General features: G+C 48.1%; 1 protein-coding gene across 1 annotated transcript; it reads left to right on the top strand.

Annotated features, from left to right (window-relative positions):
• Positions 1–27: 27 nt before the first annotated feature.
• LOC101475256 (glutamate dehydrogenase, mitochondrial) lies at positions 28–13,171 on the top strand. The gene is made up of 13 exons (XM_014413778.4): positions 28–877; positions 4,207–4,287; positions 4,385–4,440; positions 5,791–5,854; positions 6,045–6,139; positions 7,488–7,667; positions 8,968–9,105; positions 9,249–9,386; positions 10,075–10,155; positions 10,264–10,387; positions 10,468–10,559; positions 10,641–10,703; positions 11,489–13,171. Exons 1-13 carry the CDS (start codon positions 469–471, stop codon positions 11,606–11,608), a joined length of 1,641 nt encoding a protein of 546 aa, XP_014269264.3. The 5' UTR covers positions 28–468; the 3' UTR covers positions 11,609–13,171.
• Positions 13,172–14,719: the final 1,548 nt, after the last annotated feature.

Genomic DNA, 14,719 nt, shown 5'->3' with positions numbered 1-14,719 from the left:
TTTGGAAAGTTGAGTCCAGACGACCGGATATGCAAAACTGTGGCGATGCTAGCTTAAACCGCCACACATTAACTCTAAACGTGTTAAATACCATCAAAATGTCCATTTTTGGGTGGATGCTTCCGTTTTAGAGCGGTATTTGGTCCTCTCCGTGTGCTTCTCTGCACTTTATTTAATAAGTTGTTCAGTTTTAACGACTTTTCCGGGTGTTGCCAAAAGCTAACGATAAGCTAAGCTACGTGCCTCCCCGGTGCTGCCGTTACAGTCTCGTGCGGGTTTTTGTGTATGAAATTGAGCCGCACGTCTTGCCCGGCGCCGCACGCGGCGGTGTAGCTTGACAGGAAGGGGCGGCGGGAAGGAGGAGCCGCTGCTGCGGTACAGCTCTGTGTTTACGCGGCTCCATTTCCTCGTCTTCCCCGCGGTCTCGTCTCACCTCCCTGGGACAGCGAACTTCTACAAACCGTGAAAATGTACCGGTACTTCGGAGAGCTACTCACCCGGGGAGCGGGCGGCGTCCTGGCCTCGGGGTACCCCGCCGCCGCTGCTGACTCTGTTCTGCCGGCGTCCGCGTCCCTGCTGCGGCACCGCGGCTACAGCCAGGCCGTAGATCCGGCCGACGACCCGAACTTCTTCACTATGGTAGAGGGCTTCTTCGATAAGGGCGCCGCTATCGTGGAGGACAAGCTGGTGGAAGACCTGAAGACTCGAGAGACTGCCGAGCAGAAGAGGAGCCGGGTCCGCGGGATCCTGCGGATCATCAAGCCGTGCAACCACGTCCTGAGCGTCAGCTTCCCCATCAAGAGAGACAGCGGGGAGTGGGAGGTGATCGAGGGCTACCGGGCTCAGCACAGCCAGCACCGGACGCCCTGCAAGGGAGGTGAGTCTCCCGCGCCCGGCGCCTGTTAGCACCGCTGAAAAAAGTTTCACTGAACAACGTGAAGCGACGTTCGCGCAGAGCCGGCGTGACACGATTTGAACCCACATGAAAAATGAGTGTAAAGGGTTTGAAAGCAGCCTGATTCAGACAGACTAGATTTTTGTGCTTTTACTGTGATTTAAAACTAGACTCCCGTCTTTTAACCAACTAAAACCACATTGTGCATGCGCAAAGAAACTAAAATCAGATGTGCAGGAAATGTTATTCACACCAGCCCGAGGAAGCTTTCGTCCAGTGAGACAGCCACTTTAGGATTTTACTCTCCTCTCACTAATTAATGTGCATTCATCCCCAAAGCAGGGATTTCCTGTGTGAACCTGAAACACAGCTTTAATAACATCAGACGGTTGAGGTAAAGGTTCAAAGATAGCTCGGTTAAACCAATAACGACGTCAAGCAAACGGCAATGAACAATAATGCAAATATTGCACTGTAAAAGAGCTGTAGTATAAGAGCTGGGGTGGGCGAGAGTGAGGCGTGAATGCTGCATGTGTGTGCGTGTCTGGGGCTTGCTGAGCCATGACCCCTGTGGGATGTGGCCCCGCACCCTGCTGGAGGCTTCTGTTCTGGCCTGTAGCGGGTCCACTGCCTGCTGCAGATCACAGTTCTGACTGCAAAAGCTGCTGGACAGGATCTGTGTGTGTGACGTGTATGTACATGCTGAAAGGAGCGTTGTCTCCTGGTGCTGACGTTTCCGCCTGAGGCAGGAATGTTGTCAGTCCGGTTCGAGCTCAGGGCGCCGTGTTTTTGTTCTGAGCTCTGTGCCATCACTCTGTTTGGTCCGAGGTTCAGACTCTGCAGTACATGTGGAGACGGGGGTCACAGTGGTCCGACAGGTGGAGGTGTCGTGAACGAAATGCTCGGTTTATTCGGAGCACGAAAGACCACGTTTGGAGACTTGAACAGATACGATGGTGCAGCAGAGGATTCGAAGCTGCTTTGAGTGACTTTGAACGCAGACTTGCTGTGACACAACTCAGCCTGAGCCGCACTCACTCTTTAACATGTCAGCTCATGACGCTGACGGGGTGTCAGGTTATTGCCTGAGCTGCACCTTAATCCACCCACACACTGTCTCTGATGACCAGTTTCCTCCTGTGTGCTGGACAGAAACTGTCCTGCTCTGAGCTCACACCCCAGCCTCACAGTGGAAACGCTGGTTTTACTGGGGTTTCCACTGTGAGGCCGTGCCTGCTGGCTCCGGTCACACACAGACCTGAGCTTTTCCTGCTATTACAGGTTTACTCGGCTCATGTTTCTGCTGACAAATTGGTGCCAGTTTGAGCCTCGAGCCGCCCAGTGAAGGTTTCCTGGAAAAAATCCAGCTGAGTAAACGACCGCAAGCCGTCAGCGGCCTCCAGGGGGGCGGAGCTTGGACAGAAGTTCATAGAAAGGAGGGAAGCGATTATTAGGAAATGTTCCCCTCAGGTAGATTGTAGTTAGACGGTTTATGAGAACACAGAGAGCCTGTTTAATGCGTTCATGTGACCTGAACCACCAAACAAACAGAGACCTGAGCTGTCCAATCAGCTCAGAGCTTTTTCACACCCGCCTCAGCTGTCGTCATGGACCCCTCCACCTTTAACTGTCCTCAGAGTTCCTGCAGCTCCCCGAAGACTCGCAGGAACCTGAACGATCACATGATGCTGCTTCGCTCTGAAATCACAGAGCCGGTCAGATTAATTACTCAGGATTTATTCACGTCTGCTGCTTCGGCACACAATTTAATCAGTTAAACTTATAATGTTTCAAATTCACTCACATGATGGACGTGATGAACATACAGTCTCCGGACACTTTATTATGCACATCTTGCTAATATTCAAGTCTTCTCGATTCAACAAGATGCTGCAAACGCTCCTCACAGACTGTTTAACCTGATGTCATTAGTATTATTGCATTAATGATATTTGTAATAATAATAATGATGGATTGCATTTATATAGAGCTTTTCGAGACCCTCAAAGTGCTTCACAATGCCTCTATTCAGTCACTCTCACATCCACACACTGGTGGAGGCAGCTACAGTTGTAGCCACAGCTGCCCTGGGGCAGACTGACAGAAGCGAGGCTGCCATATCGCACCATCGGCCCCTCTGACCATCACCAGTAGGCGTTAGGTGAAGTGTCTTGCCCAAGGACACAACGAGCAAGACTGTCCGAGCCGGGGCTCGAACCGGCAACCTTCCGATTACAAGACGAGCTGCCAACTCTTGAGCCACGATCGCCCCATTGTATATGAGCTTTGGGTTATTAATCTTATATGTAATTGACTCCTGCTCATCAGTGATTGAGGGGGAATACAGGGCTCCATTAAGAGGCCACAAAAGGCTTTTTATTCCTGTTCACCCGTCATTCGCTGGTGACTCCACTCCACAGTGGCCTTTATGATGGCATTGTCCATCTTTGATATACAGTCTGCAGTTGGAGTTGATTGCTGGGATGACAGAGGGTTGGTTTTATTTCTATTTATTGGCATTTGTTTGTCCCAAAGAGCTTTGCTGACGGTAAGAAGAGGCGCTGTACGAGCCACAGACGTGTTTTACTCAGTAGACTGGGAGTTGTGGTGTGCTGATGGTTTGGTCACAGCGGTCTTTCCCGTGACTCTTGTCTGCTGCTGTGTCGTCAGCTGTGTGTCTGCAGGTCCTTCAGCGAGTCCAGCTTACAGCTTTTACTCATCACATCCAGTGTTGTGTGCGAATAAAGAGACGTGGTGGAGCAGGTGGAGGGTGTGGTGGTTTTCCTATAAAGCAGCGTGTGTCTGAGGCGAGGTGGCCACACCCGCCCTGAGTCACACCGAGTTTCTCTGCTTCCTCCTCCACGCCGTCCTTCTCACTTCTGCATTTCTCCGTCTTCCTTCTCTGCTTTTGTCTCCTCATCCATCATGTTGTCACTTCCTCCCGCCGCTGCTTTCACATTTCAACCTGCCTCCATGTGTTTTTGTTTTCCTTCCCACTCGCCTCCGAGCGCAGCCATTTTGTCCCTGCAGCCTGTGTTTGCAGTGATGCGTGAGAGCTGCTGGCCCACTTCCACGCTGACCTCCCTCCACTTTCTGAGCGCTCGCCTCAGCGGCTCAGGCCACCTTTATAAATGTTCACATAGCTGCACGTCCACCTTAAAGCTCAAACACACTTCCATTATGGACGGAACGTTACCCAAATATGGGCAGAGGCCTCCTGGTGGCCAAAGCAGGTAGTGCAGGTGGGCTGGCACAGATGGTGAACTTTAACCATTGAAAGTCTGTGAAATAACGGCGTGTGTCTGTTGCAGGTATCCGTTACAGCACAGAGGTGTCTGTGGACGAGGTGAAAGCTCTGGCCTCGCTGATGACCTACAAATGTGCCGTCGTAGGTGAGGACACACTGAACCCAGCACCCCGTCGCCCTCTGCTGTGTTTGAGTGAATCTGCTGCTTGTTGTCTTGTGAACTAAAGTGACTTTGTTTCCAGATGTGCCTTTTGGTGGAGCCAAAGCCGGCGTGAAGATCAACCCGAAGAAGTACTCGGTAAGTGCGACGCTTCCACGCCGGCCGGCCCTCCTCGGTGATCCTTGTGGTTTTATTTCTTGATCAGCGCTCGGCCTCGAACTAAACTGGAAATAGGATTATTGGGGCGATTGTGTTGCCATGGAAACCTAATGCCTTGTGGGTAAGTGAACGAAGCGCGAGTGTGCAAGTGTTCTTTCCCACGATGCTGCAGTCGGCCCCGCTCATCAGCTTGTTGTTTGTAATGGTTCCACGGCTGTAGATGGAGAACCCGGAGCAGCTGCCTGCTGTTTTACAGTAAACGTTCCGACCTGAGCGGAAACGCTGAGCCATCAGCTGGCAGAGAGACGCCAGGATTCACTCTGAAACGTGATGACTCGTGACTTTCTCCCCACATTGATGTCAGGGCCCTCTGCCACCCCCTCCCTCTCTAAATGTTTGCTCGACCTTCGCTCTTTGCTGCTTTCTCCGCTGGAAAACTTCGATCAGCTGACACGAGCATAACTGGGAGGACTGCTGACCTCTGACCTCTTGATATGAGAGAAATACAGGAAATGGACGGACAGACATGATGAAATGTTAAAAGTAGAGCTGTTCTTGTCCTGCCGAGCGCTAGGTCAGACTTTGATTGCGTTTGATTTATACCACAAGAAAAATCACACGAGTTCGTTTTGCTTGATTATCGTGTTTTCTCCTTTGTGTAAAGACAGAATGATCGTTTAAATAAAAATGAAAGCGCAGTTACAGGACGCCATATTTACTGTAACATACGGATGTTTGCATCGCTTCACTTTCATGGTTACATAAGAAATAAACTCCAGAGATGCCTGAGGGCCTCTTAATGTCGTGGTTTATGCTGTTGTTCGCCTGAAGGTTGCTGGTTAACCCCCCCTGGAGACACGGATCCTGTGTCTGGTTTAAAACTGCCACTCGCGGTGACGACCAATTATGACAAACCCGTGAGGAACCATATCAGAACATCAGCAGAAGCTTCCTCGGGTCATTAACGCAGAGAGCTCATTTTCACTCAAACCCGTCGTGACCACAGCGCTCAGGGACCGCCTACAAAATGCCGCAATGGAAAAATAAAGTGGAGGATCACAAGAATCACGCCAAGCATTTCCCTTTGATCACACTGCAACACGTAGCTTGTGGTAGTGGGGACTTTCCTTCATGTTCCCAGTTGCTGCTCTTTGGTTTCCCTCGTCAGACACAGACCAGACAAATGTGGGCGTGCACTCGTGCTGTCCTATAAAAGTGCCTGCTGTGTTTAATGGGGGTCAGACTGGGGTGTGTACTCCAGCCAGCACCGCTGAAAGGTGAAATGCATCAAAATAAAAATATGTGTATTTTTTTTAATTGTGTTTTCAGGACAACGAGCTGGAGAAGATAACCCGAAGGTTTACCATCGAGCTCGCCAAGAAGGGCTTCATCGGTGAGTGATGTCACACAGCGATGTCACACCTGTCAGCTCCACTGAAGGTGGTGCGGCTCTTAGAGCAGGAGGTGGGCTGCAGAGTGGCTTGCAAGTGGCTTAAATCTTACTGACAGGAAGTTCAGACAGAGTCAGCTGACGTGGGCTAATTTTCACTTCGCGTCCTCCCTGAACCGATGCGCTCTTGCAGGGCCCGGCATCGACGTTCCTGCTCCGGATATGAGCACCGGGGAGCGCGAGATGTCCTGGATCGCCGACACCTTCGCCACCGTCATGGGACACAATGTGAGTACTGACCCAGCAAAAAAGACGTGACGTCCAAATGCGTATGATTACACATTAGGGCTGGGCGATATGGCCTAAAATCCATATCGCGGTATAATTTGAATCATGTGCGGTAACGATATATATCACGATATAGTCTGTTCTTCTTTATAACGTATTTCCCACACTATAAGGACTTAAAATCCTTTAATTTTCTCAAAAGTCGACAGTGTGCCTCATGTATGAATTCTGGTTGTGCTTACTGACCTCGAACAGATTTTCTGTGCTACACGGCGCTCAGCAAACTGTCAAAAATGTTTTAGTCCGACTTTGATAAGCTACGAAGCCGGCTGCCGTAGTCAGGAGCCTCGCGGAGTAATCTGGGTCCTAAACTCTGTCAGATTCAGGTCCCAAAGTCAAACGAACACTGAGAGTTAAAAACTGTCTAAATTCTTTCATCTTTAATAAAACGATCAGCGTTGCTGCTTTACCAGGTGTAACTATAAAGTTTAACTTCCAGGCATCCATGAAAACAAAAGTTATTACATTTAACGGAGTTAGAAGTTAGCAGGGAGTTAGCTCGCTAGTTACCTAAGCATGATATAGCATGTTCTGACTGAGAGATTTCTGAAAAATTCAAACGTACAGCTCTGCTATCACTTCCAACATAAATGAAGACAGGAAACTAAACAGCAGTGACGTTTGCAGGGTTACTGAAGTTGGGCTAGCTGGTATATAATGATGTGCTACGTGACCGCTAGCGACACAGCTATGTTAGCATAAACACAGAGAAGCTGGAGGATGAAGCTAACTTTTTTTCCATTCGATAAAAGTTAACGTGACGGTTCCTGATGGTTAGAGACAAATGCAATCGCATGGCAGGATGCTGTAAACGGACCAAACTTCAGTCAGGAGAACAACTGAGATAATCCATCCACAGTACGAGGTTAGTCATTCATATACTGCTGCATGGGAACAGAGCAGCTGCGAGAGAATTCAGCATTAGTGAATCAATGATAGGGAAGTGAAGGAAGCGCAGTTTTTGGCTTTCCCCATATTTCAAAAGTGCTTCGTCTCTTTGCTTTTACTGTCGCCGCCATAATTTGCAGATGTTATTGCTGCAGCCGCTGCCATGCTTTCAAGCAGAAACAGGCGCAGCTTGATGACACCATCAACATGCACTATCGTGGTAGAGCGGTATAGTCAAAATCTCTACCGGTGGCCAGATTTATATCGTTTCTACCGTATACCGTTTATACGACCCACTCCTACATGTATTTGTAAAAACGGTCACGAGAGCATTTCATGTGTTATTTCAGAATTAGGCTGTTGTTTTTGTCTTTGACCTCGGCGTGTCGTCCATGTTCAGGACATCAACGCCCACGCCTGCGTCACCGGGAAGCCCATCAGTCAGGGAGGAATTCACGGCCGCATCTCCGCCACCGGCCGGGGAGTCTTCCACGGCATCGAGAACTTCATCAACGAGGCGTCATACATGAGCCAGCTCGGGATGTACCCCGGGTTCCAGGACAAGACCTTCGTCATCCAGGTATGCTCCGCCATCGTCACAACAGAACGTCTGCAACGTTCTGACGAGTTTCTCACACTTCGTTTAAAAGCAGGATGAACAGTGAACGCAGCACGATGACCACGAGCCCGAAACCTCCGTGTAAAGTTCTCACAGAAGAGCTGAGGGACGTCAGCGGGAGTGGGCCGATGTGAAGAAGGGTTGCTCATGTTATAAATGATGAGCAGATTAAGCCTAAGTGACGTTTCCTCATCCGTTCGGGTCCGAGTGATGTAACTCTCATCATCAGACGGCGAGCATGAGGCAACGTGCAGATGTGCATGTAGCTGCCTGCTCTGACCACACTGACTCGGCTGTGGATAATTTACATCACACTGCAGCAACTGCACCTCAGACGGGGACATCGAGGAGGAGTAACAGGTCCATCTTTTATTTACAGTGTGAGAGCAGACGGCTCGGTCTGGATCCATTTATGAAGAACAAATGAGAAAAACTTTTCTTCCTCCTCGTCACTTCTTCCATCCTTCCCTCCTCAGGTGACTCATGTCCAGCTGCATGTTTTCATTTAATCAACAGGCGACCGCAACAAAGAGACCTCAGGATGCCCTTCATGACGTTCAGCACAAGTGTTGCTGGAGAGCAGGGAGGAGGCTCCGCCCGTCCTCTGTGCTGATGATGTTTGGGTTTTTTCAAAAGGCAAATCATCCAGCGACTAAGACGCAGAAGGACCACGAGGAGACGACGCTGACTGAAAACAGACCTGAGCAGATACAGCGACGTCGTGCCCACAACATCTGCTGCTGCGAAAACTCAACCACTAAAGTCACAGAACAACCGCCGAGGACTTCAGTCGAGATTACAGACGCACCTCCAGGTTTACCCCTGAAGGTGGTGCTCCTCTACGTCACCGCCTCAGGACCAAGTGAGGTCAGAGGGCAAACTGAAGCTATCAGCTTTTCCCTGAAGTTTTGTGAGCGCGTTTCCTGTTTTTATCTTCTGGCACTGACTTTGGTTGAACACACTGGAACATTTTCTCTCAAAGGGCCTGAATGACTTGGATAGAGATGGATGAGTGTCTGGATCCTCGCCACAGTAATGCAGCCACTTTAGACTGTCACAGAATCTGAGTTACTTATTTTTTTCTACCCATACCGTGCTGGTGCCCAGTCTAAAACCAGTGCTGTGTCTGTCCACCAAATGGCTGACCCGGCTTCTAATAACTCTACATAAAAGTGTGCAGTTTCCTATTCAGGAGAACGCTGTGTGATTTCTGACAGTGAAGCAGACACATGGGTTAATGCGCCCTCTGCTCTGCCTGCAGGGCTTCGGTAACGTGGGGCTTCACAGCATGCGCTACCTTCACCGCTTTGGAGCGAGGTGCGTCGGAGTCGGAGAATTGGACGGAAGCATCTGGAACCCCAAAGGCATCAACCCCAAAGAGCTGGAGGACTACAAACTGGTGGGTACACAGAAACAGGAGCAGTGTGCCACCTGCTGGCAGTACTGTGTCACTGCAGTGTACTAACAGTCCAGCTGGTTTGTTTTATGATTCGTGTGAAGCAGCTGCTGTTTTCATCAGTTTGAACGGTTTGTCGTTTCCAGGCCAACGGGACCATCGTGGGTTTCCCGGACTCGACGCCATACGAAGGAAGCATCCTCGAAGCCGACTGCGACATCCTGATCCCCGCCGCCAGTGAGAAACAGCTGACCAAAAGCAACGCCCACAAGATCAAGGCCAAGGTGCCACGGTTACCAGATCAGCTCATCACGTATACGTGCGACGATAACTCATGCACGCAATATTTAATTCAGTCTTTAGTCACAAATTATTCCGACTCTCGGGAATAACGGCACTGGCAGGAAAACAAAATCCTTCATGCAAGAAGCAGAATTCATAGAAGGAAGAAACCCACAAACTTATACAGAAAACAAGGTTTAGTAGATTATAAATATACTGCGTATGTATGAATTTAAAGGAGTGAATGTTCTCAGATGTGAAGAGAAAAAAGTGCTTTACATAAATAAAACCTACAAATAAAAGTAAATAAAAACCTTTAAAAAGTACAAAGAGCAGAAAATTATAAAGAGAAACAAACAGAAGTTGAGGAAACAAGACTTTTGATTTAAAAATAGTCGTTGTTGGATTTTCTGACTGTTTGGGAACAGCTGCTGGGAAACATCCTTAAAGCTGGAGATGAACGTTATATTAAAATCCAGTGGGCCAATGATGGAGGAACTCCACATGCACCCCTGTATACCGCTGTGTCTCATGCACACATGAGGAACCGTGCCGGTCCAGAGGCTGGAAGCCGTAAACATTTCAGATAAATTCAAGTAATCTAAATAAATAGCGCTAAAAATGTCCGTCCTGGGAAACCGTTTGTGGGTTTCCATCAGTAAACTGACCTGGAGTCTGTGGTACCTTCAGATCATCGCAGAGGGAGCCAACGGGCCGACTACACCTGAAGCTGACCAGATCTTCCTGGAGAGAAACATCCTGGTGATCCCGGTCAGTGGACGCAAACGCTCGTGACCTTTGTCAAAGGTTAATTAGTCTCAGACTGAAGTAAACGAGACGTCTGTGTTATCCCCTCTCTCTTCTCCTCTCGTGGGTCAGGACATGTACCTGAACGCTGGCGGTGTGACGGTTTCCTACTTCGAGTGGTTGAAGAACCTGAACCACGTCAGTTACGGGCGACTCACCTTCAAATACGAGCGAGACTCCAACTATCACCTGCTGAGTGAGTCTGAGCATCCACTCAGGAAGCCTCCCACCAACGCTCTGATCTTTGTTGTCAGTAACGCTCTCGTCTCCCTGCAGTGTCGGTCCAGGAGAGTCTGGAGAGGAAGTTCGGCAAACACGGCGGCTCCGTCCCCGTCGTCCCCACCTCTGAGTTCCAGGCTCGGATCGCCGTGAGTACACACATACTCGTAGTACTCGAGTACTGTCTCCTCCTCTTCCTCAGGTGTGTAAGCTCCACTCTGTGGTTTCAGGGAGCGTCTGAGAAGGACATCGTTCACTCGGGTCTGGCCTACACCATGGAGCGCTCTGCCCGGGTAAGCACGCCAAACCTGCAGCGCCGCACGAAGGGAAAGTCATACAACGTCACCGCGACCAGTTTATGACTCAAAATAAGCGATAACGCAGATGATGACAGAGAATCGTTATTGTCACAGTCGATGTGGAACTGAGATGAATATACACGATGATGATGATGAGCGACTTCATCCGTTGATCCCAGTTTTGGTTTAACGCGGGTGATCAGACGACCCAAAGGTTACATTAAACTTTCACATCTCACATCTGCAAACACCTGGATCATAACCCGACTGTTATGAAGAGTACGTCAGAATAAATGCAGATGTACGTGTATTTTTATTTATTATAGTTGGCGCCCTCAGAGACCACACCTCCCCGAAGGGCGTGACCCTGACCTGATTTTGTTGGTTCGTTTCTATGGTGACACAAAAGTTAAACAGAAGCTGTAACTTTTGTCATTTCAACTGTCAAAGCAAATGAAATCTTTGGAACGACAGATATTCCTCCCGTGCTTCCTTCTGAAGAAATCTGAACGTGACAGCGTTAGCGGCTACACGCTTCCTCCCACCGAGGGGGGAAAAGGAAGTGAGCACATCGCCAGGAACTCCTGACGGATCGTTTATGACACGAGACAGCACAGTTTAAACGCAGTGTCAGGGTTATTAGAATAAATCTACCCCTCACCCTGATGAACACATGGATGATAAATCAATGCATCGCGTGCTCGCTGATAAAAGTCTGTAATATTTGATTTCATGAAACAAACGTGTTTGAGTCACTTCCTGTCTCTTCTCCGATGCAGCAAATCATGAGAACCGCCAACAAGTACGACCTGGGTTTGGACCTGCGGACGGCGGCGTACGTCAACGCCATCGAGAAGGTGTTCAAGGTTTACAGCGAGGCCGGCCTCATCATCACATAGACCCGCCTCCATCCACCTGTCCGTCCGTCTGTCTGTCCTACCTGAGTTTAGTTTCCACGTGTGTTTGAATTTCTCTGGGATTCTTCATCTTGGTGCAGTCGCTCCTCCTCCTCCTCCTCCTCCTCGTGTCTGTGTCCTTCTTTGAATTTAAACTTTAAAAAACCAAAGAAACTTGCGGTCGGCAGCTTTAACGCCACGGTCGCTCACCTGAATCGCTGCTTCCTGCACAGAAATGACAAATTATCTGAGCTCACTGGCCAAAAGTATGTGGACACCCCACAGATGATGTGGGCGGAGCCTTTCAGATGAAACGATTCCTTTCTCTGGAGTGTCGCGGTCCCGAAAGCCTCGAGTAGACGAGTCATAAAACGAGCTTCAGGAAAAAACAATATTTGTTTTTTCATTTTTATTGTTTTATTAATATTTTCGGGTTGAATCATGAACAAACTGAGCTGAAGTGTCGGTTTAACACGCATGATTAGAAAAAGGTGCAATCACTGAATAAACCTGAAGACGTGCAGCGGGACATTTCTGTTGGCACACTTGAGATGATTTCCTTTTTCTCATTTCTGTAACTGTGGGGAAAGTGCCGGCGCTCTGTGGGAACGCTGGATCAGTGCTGTCACAGAGATCACACACAGATCAGACCTGTGAGAGATTATAACTTCAGGATTAAATGAATCTTTTTCTATCTTTCGAAAGGTTAAAAACTTGAAACGAGGCTGAACTCTCTTTGGACGAGTGACAGTGGTCTGTAGGTCGCCTCCTTCAGGCTCCGTTAACGGGCCCGGTTCGTATCGTGGAGGGAACGTCTGCTGCTGCAAACACTGATCCCAGATCAGTTCGTTGTGGGTGTCCACATACTTCTGACCGTGTCGTGCTTTTCTTCTTCTACTGTGACGCCGTGCGCACGTGCCTCAGGACTGTCGCTTTAATGTTCTTCTGCCCACAGTCACTTTATTAAGAGCAATAACTCGTTTACAGCCATCGCTGAAATTTTAAAAAACATCCAGTTGAATGCAGACGTTTACAGCAGAGAAAACTTCATCATCTTATCATCAGTCCAGCCGCCGGAGCTCCAGACCCAAAACATTCAGGTCAGGAAAAACTCGACCAAAGAGCCGATATTTATTTTTCACTGTTTGAAATCTGTAGATTAATTTAGAAGATTTCATCTTTAGCTGCAGAAAGTTTGTTTCACTTTAAAAAAAACCCAAAATTTATTCAAAAATTTGAAGTTTCACAAAAGTTTGTTTTTGTTAATTGAGGGGAAATCTGCTGCGCCGATAAAGTGCCGTTCAGTCAGGACGTCTGTTTCATTCCAGCTTTAGTTTTTATTTTCTGATAATGACCACAACCAAAAGTTGTTTCTTCTTCTTTGAAATGTTTGAAAAATCAGAAACCTGCTGTAAGAAAACTACAAACTATGCAAACACAGACGGTTCCCTGCGACCTCGCCGTCACAGCGCCCCCTGGCAGCCTCGCCTCTCGGGGTCAAACACTTGTTCCTTCTGTGGACTCTGAGTTTTTATGTTAAAGAGAAATAAAATCCAAACAAAGTGACGCCTGAATGTGTTTCGTTTTTTTAAAATCAAGCTTTATTGTTCAGTCTCCAGCTAACAGCGTTTTGTTTCAGTGCAAATACAATTTATATTTAAGAACAAAAGAGGTGCAGGGTCCGATCTGGCCGTAGGTCGAGTTGGAAAATGATCATTTAAAAAATGCAAAAAAAAAAAGTTTCATTTGTATTGGTGTCAAAATAAAATCTCTAAAGTTTGTTTTGTTTCCAGTTGTTTTTGCATGTTGCCAAATCATTTTGAAAAGCTGGATGGACCCTGTGCTGTAAGGCAAACCTGCAGGTTAATATGAAAACAATGTTATCAAAGTGTTTGATGTGTAGAGCTGGTCGTCACACACTGGAGTGAGCTCGTGTGCACATGTTGGCTCGTTACAGACGTTTGTTTGTTTACATGCTGATAAACACAAACAATAAAAATCAAATCAACTTTATGATGCAGAAGAGGAAGAATGAGTCACTCTGACCACCAAAAGTCAATAAATGAGGACGTTGAGTCGTAAAATGTAAGCTGTGCGAAGGAGTGCTGCAGGGGAGCCAGCAGGGGGCGCTGTCGCAGCACGACCTCTGCTCCCTGCTGTGACTGACATCTGTGGACGTGCAGGTGGCGTCTCACAGCTTGACCTGAAGGTGGCAGTGTTGCATCACTGGCTGCTGTTCATGGCCCTGACAGTGTTGTCTAAATAAAGTTTACCTGCTGAAGTACAGCAAAAACTATCTGAAGAATGGACACGGGTATGATGAACGAGCTGAAGACAGAATCTTAATGGGTCATCGGCTGAGCATGACGTCAGCACTCGCTGCAGGTGCAGAAGCACCTGAGACGTTTACCTGGATTCATGTTTGGTGGATCCAGGTGGAGAGCGGGGAACAGCGTGCACCTCCCTCCACACCGTTCTCAGCCTGAGCTGATGAGCGATGACGCTCACGACTCATCTGACGAATCAGTGATTTCATAGATACACAAGAGGGTACTTCCCCGACTGTGACCTGCACAGGCCGGCTCAGCTCATGCCACAGTGCTGTGAACGTAATAACACCTGAGTGCAATCACGTACACACACACACACACACACACACACGCACACGCACACACACACACACACACACACAGCTGTATAGGAGCAGTAAAAGAATATATGTAATATTTTTCGTGTTTTTGTATTTTTCTCTTTATGATCATTCATTTGTTTTTACTATTTTTGTAAAGTTTTTAACTTGATTCGTTTTTTAAAAAACAAGTTTTTTTTGTTTTTTTCTTCTTGTTTTTCTGCCTGGGTGGGCGTGGCTCCCCTTTACCATCCACCAATCAGTAGGTAGAGTTTGCCACGTGGTGCCGGAATTCCCCTTCAGCTCTGGGGCTTTCCAATCTGACTGCCTGCCTGCGGTCACCATGACAACCGAGCTGACCTAAGTCAAGTTTGTTGCGGAGGGCGGGACATGACTTCCTGATTATCAAAACAAAAGCATCATTTTACCGCACATTTTGAAAGGATAGTGAAATAGTTAAATATAATTTAGTTTAATTTTTTTTT

This window comes from Maylandia zebra, linkage group LG13, assembly GCF_041146795.1.
Source record: "Maylandia zebra isolate NMK-2024a linkage group LG13, Mzebra_GT3a, whole genome shotgun sequence".
Classification (NCBI taxonomy): domain Eukaryota; kingdom Metazoa; phylum Chordata; class Actinopteri; order Cichliformes; family Cichlidae; genus Maylandia; species Maylandia zebra.
Note: the sequence above shows the minus strand (reverse complement) of the source record. Positions and strands in the feature narration are given on the sequence as shown.